The sequence below is a fragment of the Artibeus jamaicensis genome, unplaced genomic scaffold (genome assembly GCF_021234435.1).
Source record: "Artibeus jamaicensis isolate MK-2021 breed Jamaican fruit bat unplaced genomic scaffold, CSHL_Jam_final scaffold_916, whole genome shotgun sequence".
Lineage (NCBI taxonomy): Eukaryota > Metazoa > Chordata > Mammalia > Chiroptera > Phyllostomidae > Artibeus > Artibeus jamaicensis.
Genome location: NW_026522059.1, coordinates 44,615,705 through 44,633,746, shown reverse-complemented (window position 1 = coordinate 44,633,746; position 18,042 = coordinate 44,615,705). Strand labels below are relative to the sequence as shown.

At 41.4% G+C, this 18,042-nt stretch overlaps 1 protein-coding gene and 1 long non-coding RNA gene across 3 annotated transcripts in view; one reads left to right on the top strand and one right to left on the bottom strand.

Moving 5' to 3' along the window:
* Positions 1-8,499, bottom strand: part of TOX (thymocyte selection associated high mobility group box) — a 307,625-nt gene extending 299,126 nt beyond the window's left edge. The window contains exon 1 of the mRNA XM_037167525.2: positions 8,192-8,499. Coding sequence (XP_037023420.2) covers positions 8,192-8,293 — 102 coding nt within the window. The 5' untranslated portion in view covers positions 8,294-8,499. The remainder of the gene's footprint in view (positions 1-8,191) is intronic.
* Positions 8,493-18,042, top strand: part of LOC119065484 (uncharacterized) — a 53,521-nt gene continuing 43,971 nt past the window's right edge. Inside the window, exons 1-3 of one of the 2 annotated variants that reach the window (XR_008390783.1) lie at positions 8,493-8,600; positions 10,232-10,374; positions 15,419-15,642. This is a non-coding gene — a long non-coding RNA (uncharacterized LOC119065484). Of the gene's footprint in view, positions 8,601-8,888; positions 10,375-15,418; positions 15,643-18,042 lie in introns of those variants that run through there. The other variant, XR_005085602.2, reaches the window with a different exon arrangement.

The window sequence follows — 18,042 nt, the reverse complement described above, 5'->3', positions numbered from 1 at the left end:
CAACTTTTACGGTATCTTCTTCCAGTGCAAAACAGGCAACAGCTCCCACCAGCAGCATCTCTCATTAGGTGCATTAGCTCTCAAAATGGAGAAAAAGAGGGGGGATTATCAATATCTGAGGGAGGGATAGCCACACACCCCCTTTTCCCAAGTTCACCTCTGACCTTCTAGAAAGGTTATTCCTTGCTGAAAGAATCACTAGCCTACAACTCTGGAAAAACACATTTATTCTACTGGGGTAGCAGAAATAGAAGAAATGAGCTGAGAATACAGTATTTTGCTAAGGTCTACCATTATTTTAATTTTTGGATGTCTTTCACCACAGAATTTCAAAATAACCTACCTCTGTCAACCCCTTAATTATGATAAGGTTTCTTGATACGTATATAAATAATTTTCTCTAGTGGGCGGGTTTGGGACACATATGGATTAAGGTTTTAGTGTCAGAACTTTTACCAGACATAGAACAAAGGCTTCTAAAGAAAAAGGGGAGGGAACCATATCCTTTCACAGGTCTATTTATGTTGCCTCTGGAGTAAGTCAACACAGCTCTAACAGCCCTCAGGTTTTACCTCAAATCTTCAACAAAAAGAAGTCCTTTCTTATGAAGGGCTAGGATTATCCTTAGAAAGATCTAGTTTTTTAGTCTTCTTTCCTAGGTAATAATATGCCCGATTAAAGCCCCACTATGGTGAAAAGCATCTCCGCCTGTGAAATATGGCTAAATTTCTCAAAATGAGTGTTGATGAGGCATTCCTATCCACCAATTCCTCCTGCGATTCCCCTTATTATTCTTGTACACATTGATGGATTCTGCCACTTATGATCAATGCTCATGTATTTATGGCTAGAACTATATCTGGGACCACGAGAAACACATCAAAACACACACTCACACAAATACAACCCTATTTCTACGGCTAGGTTACCCCCAGATAGGATTTTGGAGACTTAATCTACATGCATTTTATGCAGAAGCCAACAGTGCCAGTACTGTGGGTCAGATAAGTATATATTGTAGGTCTACATAGTATCTCAACATACTTTGTATTTTCTTGGCCACTAGTAAAGCTTCTTATCAACCAACCATAGCCCTAATTTGATTAGAAGTCCTTTCAAGAGAGTTTCATAAAAAACACGTAATTCCAGAATGAAAAACAATACATACTTGGCTAAAGCAGAACCATTTAAAAATCCAAAGTGAAAAATGGACAAACAGAAAAGCGTTATTAGTGGCATTGTTTTCATGACCTTTACTATCATGAATATGTGTCAGTGATTATTTTTCATGAGTATAATGGAAATCTAAAGATAGTTTTCAAAATTTAAGTTAAAAAATTTTAACCAAGTAAGGCAAACTTGTTTGAAGAGGTCCGGGAAAATATTGGTATGTCCTGGCATGAAAGAGCAGGGGCTTCTTTCTGGGATTATCCTTCTCATCTTTTCTGCTGTACCACCAACATCCAAGTACAGAGCAACGTGACATTCCCATTTTCAAAGTAATGCTATAGGGACAAACAAGTTACAACCAGGAAAAACTCTTGCAGGTTAATGTGAATGCTATGTCTCAAAGCATTATGGAAGAACTGCTATAATTAACAGTCTTTTGGCGCTTCCATTAGAAACCACATTTCTAAGCAGCTCATAACTCAACCGTTTTTAATAAGAAATTGCTCTTCAGTACAAAACTTGGCATGTATGGCTTAAAACAAACAAAAAATGCTAAATTCATTAGGGCAGATGTTAGCTGAATCATCCTGGCATTGCAGTTTTTCTAGTAGGCAGTCCATTTAATGCAATTCACTGTCTACTGCTGGTTCTATCAACCAATACAGACCACAGATATCTTACTCCGAAAAGTACACCTTCAAAGAAAAAGATCCAGTGAAAATAGATCAATAACATCAAAGTGGAAGTAAATGAAAGGAAAGAAATTATCTTTAAAATCAGTAAAAGTAAATATTCCCACATTGAAACTCTGTTTGAATTCAATTGAAATAAGGCGGCCTTCAAACCCGCAGATGGAATGCTTCTTGCAGGCAAGAACTATAGTTCTTCTACACAGAAGAACATGGAAGCTTCTTGTAAGCAAGAAATACAGTTCTGATTCCCGTGGCTGCAGTATTTAGTAAGTATGGTTTATTACCACCTCATTTTCTCCTCAAGGTACACATTTTGGATCTTTGGATTTGCCTGTATACAATATAAGTTTTATCTTAAACAATAACATTTTAAAATGTAATTGATAACATTTAATCAAGTCATGATAATTACATTCCATTTTTACTGGGATATAACATAAATATCCTACTTTATGTCTTCCAGAACCCTTGAATTCACATTCGGAGAGCTAAAATGTAGGATAATAAGTATCTAAATGTTATCAGTTAGGTAAGTTCTGCGGGTCCACCAATTCCCGACTTAGGCATCTCTGCATATTCTGATGAGAACCCGGAAGTAGGCCAGCGCTTCCTGACGGTCACTGTAGTTGTAACTTGCCTCACTTACTGCATTGCCAGCTAAAGATAAGGCGATCCCAGTCTCACTGTCATACTATTTTAGTGTCTAAATAAAGACTTCTCACTGAGAGGAGATGTTCAAGGAACTGTCTCCAAGCTCTATATACATACACTGTGCATAAAATGTGGGCAAATTATAGGAGATTAGAAATATCCTATAGTTATTTTCCCCCTCAGCATCGTATCTGTTTACTTGGTCTGACACTGTCTGAGCCTACATCACTCACTCAGATGGGGGAACTGGGGACGAGGAGAACAGCTTAATTCAGGATTTTGAAAAGTGGATATGGGCCTGAGAACTGGCAGGTCCCAACTGTCTTAACCAAAAAGAAGGTCAGGTACAGGAGGAAGAATGGAGTTGTTCACATGGTAATGGTAACAACTGATGAGCAGAAAAGGAAGTATGGCAGCCAAGAGAGACACAACGGGAGTCAAGGACTGAGAAAAGGGAGGAAGTTCAGAGTAGAAAGTACAGACCTTCCGGGAGCAGATGAAGGTTCTGGTGGAGAACAGCAAGGGGTGGGGGTGTTTGGAGAGGAGAAATGGAGAGGAGGCAAGAGGCACTATGGACACACCTGCTGCTGAGAGCAGGTGTCAACTGAGTTAAGAAGGGTCACCAGCAGTTGGAAGATATCCCCAGGGCCTTTTCACCTTTCCAGTCCCCTAACCAAATGTTGGAAAGCACTAGAAAAAAATCTTGTTTCACAGCTAAATACAATGTCCCACTCCAGTTCCCTAAGTTATCTCTTTCTTGAATTGAGCCCATTTCAAAAAAAAAAAAGTATGATGACAAGAAATAGTCCTACCTACCAAAACCAAAATTTGATACCCAGTTTTGGTTCCCAAACAGGAATTGTTAAACTTGGAACTTTCCCTTCTTCTAGTTTTAAGTACCTTACTTCCTTCCTTTGCTCTTAAATCCTTTACAATTACATTATTTTAAAAATTCTATACTAAGCAGTGAACTAAATAATATTTAAACACCAGTTTAGTTTTTCTAGCTAAGCAAAATATCAATATGCTCCTTAATATTACTATTCAGTAACTTTTGAAACATATAATAAACCGGAAGAATATGAAACCATGTTAAATAACATTAGATCTCCCCAAAGCTCATAATTCTCATTTTTGCATAATTATTTAAAATTGAAATTTCTGATACAAATAGATACCACAAAGTCAAGGTAGCTACATTTGAGGTTTTTGTGTGATATGTGATTCAGTGGCCAGAGCCAAATGATTGCTTGGTTTATGCTCTTTCTTGCCTATAAATTCACTTAAAACACATTTAAAGACCTAAAAACTTATGAAGTTCTTATAGAACTCCCAAGGGAGTTTTAATTATACTAATGATGTCCAAAGTATCAACTATGAACTTTCTAAAGTCCAAAAAGTTATGAAGGTGGATAGGAAATTAATCAAGCATGATGCACTAAATTGCTTATAAGCCCCCTTCTTCCTCCTCCTCCTCCTCCCACTCTTGTCCATTTTCTTACATTTACTAATTAAACCAGAAATAATAACTCCATCCTAATGTGCTTGTAAACCCTGTATCTTACATATGATGAGTTTCACCATATGAAAGTACATTACATAATACTCTAAATGGAAAAATAAGCTCAAAGGAGATTTTGCAGAGAGGGTCATGAATCTTGTTTTTCTCAAAAGTTATCAGATGTCTAATGTTAGCCCTGACATTTTAATGCAGAGTTCATCACACGTAAGTCCTTCCTCCAATGTTTATATGAAAAGATAATACACAGTCCCTCCTCATTTCGTGACGAAAGCCCAACATACCAAATGCCCGTTATTCTTTATATATAGCTAGTCTGAAGCGTGGGTTTGTGTTTTGGACCTCCCTGTGTCTAAATCAACCAAAGAAAGATTCAGGACCTGATTCTACAAAAGCAACCACTGAGAACAGTAAAGACCATTATTTCCTCTCCCACCGCTGGTGGAGGCCAGCATCCCTGTCATTAGCCATCTCATAACATAATTGTATTACTACCCCTCATGTGGGCAGATACTGAGCAATAACTGAACACATCGCATCATTGTAAAAATGAAAAAGTGCCATTTCTTTGTCCAAATTTAGCATGAAATCAGTGAAAACAATCTTCAGAAATGACACTGCACTAAGAAACTGAAAGGAACTGTTATTACTCGGTAGGTATATATTTAAACTGATGCTCTGACATCCTCAACTAGAACAAAAAATGGGGCTGTATTTTACTACTGAACTCCCATTGTAAGCTCCTATAATACAGTGTCTTTTTGTAACATTCAGTTCAATTAAGGGATACAATGTTACTTAAAATGGTCTTAATCAGATGAAACACCACTGTGGTACCCACTTCTCTTATGTGTGACCTTAACGTGCTTTAAGTTGCAAGAGGTGAAGACTGTGACTTCCAGCCTACATGCCTGTCCAGTCTATGAGCTGCACTGCATTTCAAAGGCTGACCTATATACAGCAACATGCCATCCATTCTGGCTGTTTGTATAAGAGATTCCTCACACAGTTGCCATAACTAACATCATTCACATTGTTCTCACTTTTCTCCTGCAATGAGCTACGTGAAAATGGAGGTCAGTTTTGCACAGTAATGTGCAATACTAGTTAAACTGTTTCCACAAAATTCCTCCTACAGAGTTCATTAACTGAAAAATATAAGTGGTATTTTGACAATCTACAGAGCAGCAGTGCTAGAAAGTGTTAGCAGAGTAAAACCATCACAAGTGAGTTTAGAAAAGCTTCTGGAAGAGGATATTCATTTTCTCTATTAGGGTCTGTTCTGACATTGAAAAAAAAAATGGTACTGGAGAAACTTTAGCTACAACTGAATCATACTGAAGCACAGAGAGACACTAGTTCTGCTGGGATTTAGGTACCAACTTTAAGTGTTGACAGATTTAAAATAAAGATAATTAGTAATTTATGATCTTATCACCTTATTAAAAACAAATAACCTGACAAAGAGACTGTTTCTTGTAATGAGCTACGTATTCATTGCACATCTGACAGAGACAAGGTTTACATTACAGGCTTGTCTCTTTTAAGAAAGTCTGTTGCAACTTGTTTTGACCAACCCTAGAGACAGATCTTTTATTTCATCTCATCCAAACTTCTGCCCACCCCTCAGGTCCCTGCAAATCAACAGAGTCATTGCACAGATCAAGCTACTTGACTGCATTTGAAGCAGTTAAAAATGTGGAGCTGGATAGAAATTTTGTACTGGTGGTAATTATGATGGAGAGGAAATACTAGCACCTGGGCTTTCTGGGGCCTAGAAAACCTATTCTGGACATTTAATATAATCTGGCTCAGTACTGCTACACAGAGAGGGGCAGGAAAAATGTCCTGCAAGAAACATTTCCATGAAGTCTCTTCCTACTATGACAAGTACATCTTATGACTTTGCATCTTTAAAAATCCATTATTCCCTGGATAAGTTAAATAGAAGAGTTGCAACTAGTCTACAGAAAGGGTGGCTAATTTGCATTTAAAAAGAACAGTTTGCTCCTCATACACCGAGTGACTTAAAAGGAACTTCAGTGAGCTGGTAAAGAAATTCTGAAGACTTTCTAAATTAATTTATTCAATTCACAGCACAACTCACTAAAATTATTTGAAGCACTTAATTAGGAAATGATTTAATATATTGAAGTAATTCTTGATTTTCCAAAGCATTTAGTTTTTAAATTAAATTTGACCCTAATATCTCAAGCATTACAACTGGAACTTGTATCCAAGTCATTACTCTCTTTTGGAGCCTAAAATCACTGATAAATTTAATAAGATGTGTCCAGTTTCATTGCCAAAATGGTTCTGACCTTTTGGTTTGGTTACTACTGTGGGATACGTCTTTATTTTCCAAGATAGGACAGCTACTTTATCATTATTTTTACTACTAATAGTGCCATAAGTACTATGTTACAAACCCCAAATGCTTGCTTATAAAGGCAAAGCTGATTTGAGAATAAAAGAACCATGTTACCAACTAATTATGAAAGTTCAGCACACAAACTTCTCTTGCTAAAGTTACCCTTGCCTTCCAACTTGCCTCGAGCTAAAGGGCTCCCTACGTGATGAAAAGCCATTCTGCCTTTCCTGAGACTAGATTTCCCTTGTTTCAAACTTGCTGAAACATTATCCGTACACAGCTCATCCTGTTATTGGGACTCGCAGTGTACACAGCATTTAGGCGCTCCACGGGGTGATATCTGCGGTTCACTTAACTCACAGCGGTGTGTGTGTGTGTGTGTGTGTGTGTGTGTGTGTGTGTGTGTGTGTGTGTAGCGCGCGCGTGTCCGGACTGACCAAGACTCCGGGCTACAAGTCGGTTGCGTGGTGGGGGGCCCGGGGACTGAGGATGCTGCCTCTGTTCTGTATCACGTTAAAAAAAAAAAAACGTGTTTGATTATAATTTGCCACTGGGCAAATGTTAGGGAGTCCCAACGATTTATCCAGTGGAATTCTCTGAGGGGCCAACTGGGAATTGCTTGCAGGGGCTTTGAGTATCAGGCAGGTTTACCACCAAACAGGAGCTGGGCATCTAAACCACTTGCCCGGCCTTTCAGAGAACTCAGTTCTTCTCCCCGACGTCCACCCGGTGGGACAGCTTAGACACGTCCTGAAAGCCCAAGGCAGGGATGGCCTTGGCCGGACGCTGCGCTAAGGAGACCGGCCCCCACGCATCCTCCCTTTCGGGAATGAAAGTTCGAGAAGCCCTGAGATAACCCCCTCCAGAACAACCCCCTGACTCCTCTATCCTCGGGACAAGTGGAGCTCCGCAGCAGCTCCGGCGGGCGCCCCCACCCCGGGCCACCAGCTGGGTCAGCCACGTCCGGTGCCCAGCGGCCTTGGCGCCTGGAGTCAAGGGACTGAGGGTGCAGCCCAGCCTGGGACCCTGCTCCATCTCCGTGCCGAGTGCTGGAGCTTTGGACGTGAACTTGAAGCGCTCGTCTGGCTCCGAACAAACTTGCAATTTCCGCGCTCAGGCCCCCAACCAAATGGGAGCTGTCCCCCCCACTCCGCCCCGAACCCGGCTCCCTTGCTGCGCCCCGGCCCACAGACAGGAGTCCGAACATCGGGCTTGACCACCAGAACGGGTTTTCGAAAACAAAAGAGTTGTGGAGCAATTTTCCCCGCGGGGGGCGGAGGCGTCTCCCGGGTTCCCGCACCCCGACTCCCGGCTGCTCCCCTGGCAACTAATCCCGAGCAGGGAAGCGGTGCCACGAGCCCCCGCTGCCCGTGAGAGGGAGGGAGGTAAGGAGAAGGGAAACTGGAAAATAAACTAAATTCTCCCAGCCTCTGCCTTGGTTCCCGGACACCAGACACACCCCCAAAGTATACCGTGGTTTTCTTCTAATTTTTTTTAAACGCCCCCCGGCAAACCTAGGCAGGGATCCTTAGTCGCGAACAGCAGGAAGGAAAGAATCCGAGCAAATCGTGTCACTTTCCGCACAATCGCGGTGTTTGACAAACCCCCGGAGCCGCTCCACAATATTTACTACCCAAGCGCACGCAGGGTTGCGATGGGTTGGAAGCCGAGCGCTCCCGGGACTGGCCTCCGCCGACCGGCCCGGCCGCGGAGCTAGCCCAGCCGCCGCCGCCCCCCTCCCGGGATCAAGCTGCGAGAACACGGTGGAAACAAAAGCAGAGCGTTCACCTTGTTGCAATAGTAGGGGTCCAGGCAGGGAGAAGGTCCCAGACAGGGAGCGTCGGGCGCAGCTGCTGGCTGAGCTGGAGGTGGATAAAATCTTACGTCCATTTCACTCTCACATCAAGCAACTCCTTTTCTTTTCCTCTTTTAAAAAAAGTGTGCAGCAAAACAAGCTTAGACGGAACAGAGAGAGGTGTCTGGACTCAGGAGTAAAAGAAACACCTTCCTTCCCTCACATCCGTTTGCGGTTTGTTTAAGAAGAAGAGGGGAAAAAAAAAAAAGAAAGAAAAAAGAGGGGGGAAAAGCGCTCAACTCTCCCCCAAGCCGCGGCGCGCACCCGTCAGCGCCGAGAGCGCAGCCAGCTCCGCCGCCGCCTCCCGGCCCTGCCGCCACCACCGCCGCTGCCGCCGGGCAGGTAACTTCATGCGCTCATTGTCCCCCCCGCCCGCCCCCCCATCCCCGCCTCCCGCGCCCCTAGCCGCTGGGCACACGGGCTCGCGCTCGGGCTCTAGGTACTGGGCGTTTTATTGGAGTCTCTGAGTTGATCTGCTTTTAGTTTATTTTTGCCACCTTGGAGGCCTGGGATGGCGGGGAGAAATAAGAGGGGGACAAGGCATGAGGGGTGGTGAGCGCCTCGGGCCGTGCTGGCTAGGGCGCACCGCAGGACGCGGGCTGCTGAAGGCCCAAAGGCTGCAGCTCGGGTCGGGAGCTGGAGGAGGGAGGAGCGGTGAAGCGGGAGGAAAGCGCATCCGGCCCGGGACGAGGCAGCAGGACCCCAGGGAGCCTCTGCTGTGCCCGAGCCGCGCTACTCCAGGCTGTGAGTGTTACACAAAGGGGTTGGCGAGCCCGAGCCATTGGCGGCCGCGGGGCACCACGGGGAGCGCGCAGCAAGGGGGCGCTGTGACTCACCCTGCCCCGCAGCCCCGCCCCCGGGCCCGCCCCGGGCCCGCCCCGCTCCCACCGCGCCCTGCACGGACGCCCCACTTCCTTCTCTGCGTTCCCTACCGCCCGCGTCTGCAGCTTTCCCTACCCAGTCTCCACGTCCCCATTCCTACTCCCAGTTCCTGGGAAGGTGACTATCCTTCGCAGTGCTGTTCTTGGGGACCCGGAGCCCGCAGAGAAGGCGAACCCTCTGTGCGCTGTGAGTGGACTGCTGTCCCAGTGAACCGGTTGGACTTCAGGGCGTGGATGGCCAGTACAAGTCGTACCCGCTTCTGTCGCTCACTCCTGCCTCCAGCCCTCACCTCCCTGTGATATGTGCCCGATTGGAGTGTTGCGAGGGCTAAGGTGCCCTGAGGACTCAAAGGATAAATGCGTGAACAATTATCAGCACACATGATAAGGCTAGAAGGGAAACACGTTGGGCTTGCTAGTTGCCGTTATGGGGATCTTGTCTTTTAATAGTGGGAATCCCAGTAATGGTCTCAGAGTTGCACAGATGACCTCGAATCATCCTCCCCATTTCTCTGGTTGGTAAGTGGGATGAGGAAATCACCAATCATGTTTTCCCGTCTTACCTCTTAAACCCGGAAATTTACAACTCCGTGCCTCCAGGTGGTTGGAAAAGTTTGGCGTACCTTGGCCGCTGTCCAACAGATTTATCGCTGGGGCTCTATCCTTGTTGGAAAGTCCAAGCAGGAGTGTGTAATATTTACCTTCTCAGGAGGAAGCAGCCCCACACACTAGGGCCTAAGGCCCTACAAAAAAGCCTGGAAATACTTCATCTCTTCCAGTTGTTTCTGGCACCGGGAGGACACATAACATTTTGCCACCCCGCACAACCTTCTAGTGCACATTGATTACCAACTGCTCGGCAACTTTCCCACAGCTATATTGCTTCCTCTGCATTTGAGAGCATCAGTCACAAGCAAGCAGATCTGGAAGGAAATCTATGAAGACAGTGTAAGAAATGATCAGATTAACATGGTTGGGCATCTATACATGGCTCCTGTTGGTACCTTTTGTTAAGCATTGCTTTCTACTCCTTACATCATTTGTCTCTTAAGCCAGGATTTTCCTTCTTCCCTTCATCATTTTTATAAATAGCAAAAACCCAGCTTTCTCTTCATCTCGAGACTGACAGAGTGAAAATTGGTGCAGCAAGAGAAAACAATTAGGAAAAAGAATTCCTCTCCACTGGATGCAGAAGAAACTCCATATTTACAGCTCCTTCAAGGCACAGAATAAAAGTAAGAAATAGAAATTATGCTTTTCCCCTTAATAAAGTTCTTTAAAATAAAATTTAAATGAGTTTCTGGTTTGTAGTTTCAGTGTTCAACATTTTAGTTCTAAATGCTAAAATGTGCCTATATGTATTTCTTTCCACAATTTAAAGAAAAATCCTTTTAGAGTAAAATTAAATATTTTTAAGATTAAATTTCTGTCTTCAATCCCGCATTTATTATCTATAATTATGTCCTTTCAAAATTCAATTAAAAAAAACTCCCTTAGAATCTATCATTGCTTTTTAAAAAAATTTATTGTTCAATTACAGTTGTCCCCATTTTTCTCCCATTGCTCTATGTTGCCCTGCCCACCCTCTGGTCCTGAGAACATCAGGAAGATGAAGTGGTTTGGGGGAGGGGCAATATCATTATCAACATCTTGACACCTGGGGGAAGATAATGACATCTCCACTTTGTTCCAGAACCTTCCACTTTTCTCTGTCTTAAGGAAAACTCAGATGCATGGGACCTGTGTGTCCCTCTAGTTAATCAAGGGCCTGGTTTCTTCCACACGCAGTACATAGAGTCAAAATGCTATGTTTGTGCATGGAATGCTATGATGGGTAGAAATGTAGCTGTTGATTTAAAAAGCTCTTAAATCTAATCACTCATATGTGGAGAGTAGGTCATGAAGGTCAATTCAGGGTGGAGATGAAAATGTAGTTAATGACCTATCATGCCTGTGTAATGAAGTGTCCATAAAAGTTCCAAAAGTACCAGGGGTGGAGAGCTTCCATGGAGGTGCTGGAATAATGGTGGTCCTGGAGCGGGTATGGGAGCTCAGTGACCCCTTAGGTCTATACATCCTGCCCTAAGCATCTCTTTTATCTGGATGCTCATCTGTATCCTTTATCATATCCTTTTCTAAAAAATTAATAAACAGTACGTAAGCTCTTTTCCTGAATTCTGTGAACCACGCTAACAAATAAATCAAACCCAAGGAGGGGGTGTTGGGAAATCGATTTATAGCCAATAGGTCAGAAGTGTAGCGAACAACCTAGACTTGGGATTGGTGTCTGAAGGGGGCAGGCAGTCTTGTGCAACTGATACTCTTCCCACGGAAATAGTGTTGAAATTGAGTTAAATTGTAGGGCATCCAGCTGGTGTCACAGAACTGCTTGATGTGGACCCTGACTTGATGTGTCACAGAACTGCTTGATGTGGACTCCTGACACCCATATATGTGGTGTCAGGAGTTTTGTGAGTGTGCCAGCAGTGTGAGAACAAAGGTGGACTCAGATTTTCCCAACTCAGATGGAAATGTGAGTGTTAATCAAAAACAAACACAAAAAAAAACTTTCACTCGTCATTCATACAGAGTAGAACACAAAGGCTATCTCCACGTAACCTGAAAAATACACGTTCATTGTAATATTCCACCCAAGGCCTATCATGTACTAAATGGGTGTACTACGGAGAAAAACTTGGGGGAAGTTAATTAGCTAAACCTCTGACTAAGTCTTATTAACTTAGAAGATAAAATAGTAGTTTCTTGTCAATTACTAGGACATTCAGCTCTATATCGTGGCTAAGTTTACTCACTTATGTGTCTACCCATTCATTCATTTGTACATTATTTAACAAAGACAGGTGAGGAGAGCAAAACACTATGCCATGAGTTACGTGTATGTTGACATATAAAGACAGGTTAAAACAGTTTCTGCTCTAGATGTGTTTATAGTCTTGCAGAACAGCATGTCCAACCTTGTCTGGTCAGTGGAGTCACCATAGAAGCTTTGGAACATACTCATTCCTGTGCTCTACCCGCAAAGGTTCTGATTTAATTTATTTAGAGTTAGCGTCTGTGAATAGGGAATTTTTTAAGCTCTCCAATGGTTTTAACTTTCAGGGAAGATTGTGAAACACATGTCTAAAAGGAAAGATAAGGTGGGCACAAATGGAATACTAAAAGCAGGAAATTTTAGTAAATACAATTTACTAAATTACTAAAATGTACCGGCTGGATAGATAATTTGTGTTGGCTTGCCCAAGGGGGCATCAAGGATTGCAGCTCCCAGGACCCTGTCACCTTCCCTGTTACAGATTTAATGTGGAAATCTACCCAGTTACTCTGACTAAACATACATGAATTATTCTATAGGTCCAGATTAGAATTTGGTCATCTGACTAGGAAGTTTATAAGCTCTAATTAGCAGAAAGTGTGTGTCCTTAAACAAAACATCTCTTTACCAGTATTGAAGTAATGATTCATGAAATGTCTATGTCCTTGACCTGCTCCTAATTTTTTTTACATATAATGTCACTGTCTTATTTCATTTTACAAATTACATTGGGAATCCTAACCAGTAATTACAAACCACATTTAGCATTTGATTTTGTTCCTTCAATGTTACTTGTCTTTATTTTAATTATAGTTTCATAATTGTTGTGTTTTCAAATTTGTAATTGTTTTCATTGACCACATTTTATGTTTATTGACTCTTTGTACTGTGTAGTAAGTCCTAAATCTTATAGTAATGCCTCCAAGTTACCTACAGAATGTGTTACTTCAGGGGAAATATCCCCTAGACATTTAATCCTACCATGATTTATGAGAGTCTTATAAAATTATTTACTAAAAAACGGCACTTCTTTAGGGACAGTTTTGATTAGGTTTTTGAGCTAGTTTTTCTTGAAGGGTAGTCCTCTACATATTGACTATGGGATTATACATCTGATAGAGGGATTTCTTTTGAAATGCTAAAATTAAAACTGAAGTCAAAACATGCTGTATTTTATAATGAAATTAATATCTGGAATATAAAAATGGAATAACCAGTCATTCGATGGCCCCTTCTTGAATATGAGCTTTCCAGTAGTAGCTGATGCCCCAATGTCTCCTATAGAATAAAGCCTAATTTTTAAAAAAATTCCATTCATTTGACACTTCATAAGGGACACCCTATATCACAAGGCATCTTGTTATTCCTGTGTTTACAGGTTTACTTTCCTGAATGATCATAGGGTGAAATAGCTATATTTGGCCCTGGCTGGTGTGGCTCAGTGGACTGAGTGCTGGCCTGTGAACCAACAGGTCACTGGTTCAATTCCCAGTCAGGGCACATGCCTGGGTTTCAGGCCAGGTCCCAGTAGAGGGCAAGTGAGAGACAACCACACATTGATGTTTCTGTCCCTGTCTTTCTTCCTCCCTTCCCCTCTGTCTAAAGATAAATAAATAAAAAATATTTTTAAAAATATAGCTATGTTTGTTTTCTTAGAACTTAACCAACACTGAGTCCTTCACATTCTAAAGGTTCAAAAAACATCATTAATGGTTTTGATGAGAAATGTTTAGCTTTTACTTCAACTTACCAGTTAGAATTTCCTGTTGTCCAGAGTTATGCAATATTTTTCTAAAGTTCTTTAAATGGAAAATGGAATGATATGCAATACGTAACATGATGCAATGGAAGAACACAGAGCACTGGAGTTTATTTCCTGGGGAGACTGGTGAGAAATGACTAGATTGTAAGTCTCTCAACTGGAAAATAAAGGATTTCAGAATGATGAGGGAAGTTTGAAGGAAATGATACAGGGTCCACAGCTACCTCACATGGTACTAAATGAGTCATAAAATGCAGTATTTTTTACATAATATGGGAAGTGCACCATGCCTGTTCATCTTACTGTGGAGTGTGGTACAGTACTTTGATCTTCAACAATATCCAACATTTGTGGCATAATAGCTATAATAGGACTATTCAGTTATTTTACATGGCAATAATCCAGTCCTCTCTCATCAGGATAAACTGTGAGGACAAATCCTTTCAAAATCAGAATTAGTTCCTTGTAGAAGAGTGAGGTACAATTATCCCTTAAATAGGAGCAGCTGCAACATGGTATCGGCCTGGAGTATAGCAGTGAAGTGTTTTTTCCAATGCAATTAAATGGATTTTTTAATGCAAACTAATATTTATAAAAAGTCAATTGGAAAAAAAAGTCAATTGGAAGGTGAGTAGGTATGAAATTGCTGAGATGAAAAGACCAGTCATTTTGCTTACAGAGTTAATATTCCTGCCTTAGTAAATGCTATTTTTTTGTGAAAATGGATAATCAAGGCTGATATTTCCTGAGAAATGGGGCCCCAAAGGGAACTAGAGTAATAAAGAAAAGATAATTCTGGTTTACTTGTGCACTCTGTGTTCTATTTTGAACTGTGTTCATAGCTATGTTTTGTTATTGTTTTTCAAAGAAGATATGGTGAGTCAACAGCAACACTTCAATTTAAACAGGAGAGATAGCACTTGAGTGGAAAAAATAGAAATATAACTCATAGGACTTATAGTAGTCAGTGCCTATGTCCAGAGAGAGACAAAGAGGGATGGGAACTTTGTTTTTCATCACAGAGATGATTAAAGGATTGGAAAATAAGACCTTTAAAAAAGATTAAAGGACTTGTCTAGAGAGGGCAATACAGAGAAGCAATGTAATATCTTCAAATCGAGTGTCTCAAGAGTTCTTTCCTAAACAAGGAGAGAGCACCTCCACCGAAGGCAGGACATGAAGAAATGGATGTAACACTAGAGCATTGAGATTTAGTCCCACGTAGAAAGCATTTTCTGCCCTGATCTTTAATGGAGTGCCAAAGGAAAGCACAGGCTCTACATAGAACTAAATTTAAAATCTCTGCACCCAGTGAAAGTTTGCAGAGTTACCTGTGCACCCACTGGCGCTCCTCCTGCTCTTGAAATACGCCTTCTTTATATACAAAAGACCAAGTGGGCAGAGGGTCTGAACTTAGCTGTAATTATCTGAAGGGTCTCTGTGCTCATACACTTTAGATAGCAGAGAGGGAAGTTCATCCAGACTATGGACCAGGATGTTTCTCGTAGTTCTTTGAGATCTAAGAATTGTTTTAAATTAAATTTTGTTCCTGAGCATTTTGAAGGGACTTGGTTACAAAGAAAAATAGCAAACATCTGATGTTGCAGGAAAAATGTTAGGAAATGATATAACCTAGGAATTGAAATATTTAATAATCTAATGTTACTCTATCTTTTTCTTAAAGGATGCTCTCACAGGATGGAGATGGCCTTTTAGGATGATCTCAGAGCCAGAGATGAAAGAACAGGCATCCTCCTGCTTCACTATGGTATATTTTAATGTGTAGCCTTCATGTTGCTAATTCAAAAATCACACATTTTTAAGACAGAGAGACTCTTCAGCGCTCACTCAGGCTGACAGGTGGAGTGAATTCCCACTTCTCCCATGAAATCTTGCAGCATTGATTAGGTGAGTGACTCTTCGCCCTCACCCTGCCCAGTTGCCCTGTGTAGTGCCTGCTCTCCGCCCTGATTAGGTACTCACTGCTTCCTCCCACTGTAAATCCACTTACGCTTGACCTTTACTTAATGCAATTACCTATCTATCTATGTATTGCTTTAATATTTCCATTTTGTTCCAAAGGATGGTCCAATAAATTTGTGTGTATTAATATGTTTGATGATGATTATAAGCTCCTAGAGAGAGGGGACAGAATCTCTTTAAATTGGACTGATGCCCCTCTATCTCAATGCCTTTAAAAATGCTCTTTGCAAGAGGATAAACTTAACTTAGCATACTTTTTCCTTGCTCTCAGAAAGAGTTAATTTAGAAAGCTACTGGTAAAGATTCAAGACGTCATAATGTGTGAACACTTCCGCTTCATGAAGACAGGTTGGAAAAGAGTTGCAATAGTATTATGTTCTCTCCGTTGCCTCATCTGTATTATACAATGGTAGAATATCACTTTTAATTAAGGAAACCATTGCTAAGGGCCCTTTCTGTGTTGGGCGCCTAAGTAACAATGTATGTTAGTTCTTGCTGCTCCTACCCCGTTGTTCCCTTGGCTACTAGGGGCTGATCAATTTACGTTTTTCTGTGTGGCCTCTGTAGCATTTCTAACCTCTAAAGTAGACATTAGTCAGAGAGTAAGTAGAGAAAATAGCATTTTAAACAAACAGAAGAGCATGAACAAAGTCAAAGAGAGTTTCAAGGCAAAGAAAAGTTTCAGAACAACCAAAACAAGCAACTGTGTATTTTCTGTCATTTTTAGGGTGCCTAGGCGGGGCTCGGGGAATTTGGAAGTGATAGGAGAGTGATGGGAGACATGGAAAGGGAGTTCAATCGCCGAAATTGTCTAATAAGGGCAATTATCTGGAAGAGGTTGGGGAATCTCAAAGGACCTTAACTAGGACCTGACTTTGATATATTTGTATTATAATACTATATGGACAATGGAGGTTTTATGTACTCTTTAATTTTAATCCTTACTCCGTCACAGTGAGGATTTCATAAGCTATTGCTAGAGTTCATTACTAAAGGAGAGAGCAGATACTCCTTTTTCTGCAATTTTGTTAATCTGCCGTTTTAGTATTTGTGTGGTATATACATAAATTCAGAAGACTGTTAACCCTCTGTGATCTATCTCCCTCTTCAGCTTCCTGTTTTGCCTTTCTTACAATCTCCCTCCCCCTCAGCCCCAATCCCCACATTTTAAATGATAGAAAATACCAAACTGCTTGGATAGGACCATAGCCCCTTAATCTCAATCCTGAGATTCTTTAGCTCTGAAAATGTACTTTTTTCCCTGACACATTTGGTAGCAATCTCTAGAGGCAACATCTAATCTAAACTAACAAGAGGCTTTTTATAGAATTTATTGATCCTACTCTGAATATTCACACATTGTGCAGCAGAAATGCACTGCTTTTCATTATGGGGTGCTTTTTCAAATCCTGCGTCAGGGGAATGTTCGGGTGTGAGCAAAAGTAGGTGTGCAGTTGTTTGCATGGAAGAAGAAATACAGGTAATAGTTATTACAGTAGCTTTATTAACTCAAAAGACTGTCACAATGGCACAGGGCACTTAATTTTGCCCGCCCCTGTATGTAATATACGGTATAAGCTTTCAGAAATTCGGAAACTGTTCATTTCAAGCACATTTGCCCTGTAGGGTCTCACATAAGGGATTGCAGACCTGTACTCGTAGTAACTTAGATACCCTATGATTTCTTTTGAAGCAAATGCATCAAGAAATAATTTGTCTCCAGAAAAATGTACTAATTTTAGATGGACAATTTAAAGAGTTTTGAGAAACTCGTGAACTACTGTGTGAACTACTACCACAGTCACATGCAGAGTGGCTCCGTCAGTTCAAAAACTTCCCTGAGGCCCCTTTGCAGGCAATTCTCTCTCCCCCCCAGCCTCCAGAAACCCCTGACCTGATTTTTGTCACTCTAGACTCATTTTTTTTGTTTTTATTTCCCATAATGTCCTATGGAATATTTCAGTATGTGACCTCTTATGTGTGATTTTTTCCCCTTAGCATAACGTTTCTGAAATGCATACACATTGTAATGTCTGTTAGTAGCTTGCCCTTTTAGTGCTGAGTAGTATTCCATTATGAATATAACACAATATTTTTATCTATTTGTTAATTGATGAGCATGTGAGTTTCTTCCAGTTTTGACTAGAATAAAGCTTCTGTGAAAACCCCAATACAAGTGCTGGTATGAGCATTTATTTTCATTTCTTTTGCATAAAAATCTAGGAATGTGAATGCCAGATTTTATGGCAAAAGTATGTTTACATTCATAAGAAACTGTCAAACTGATTTCGTAATTGACTAACTTTTTCATTTTTACCAGGAATG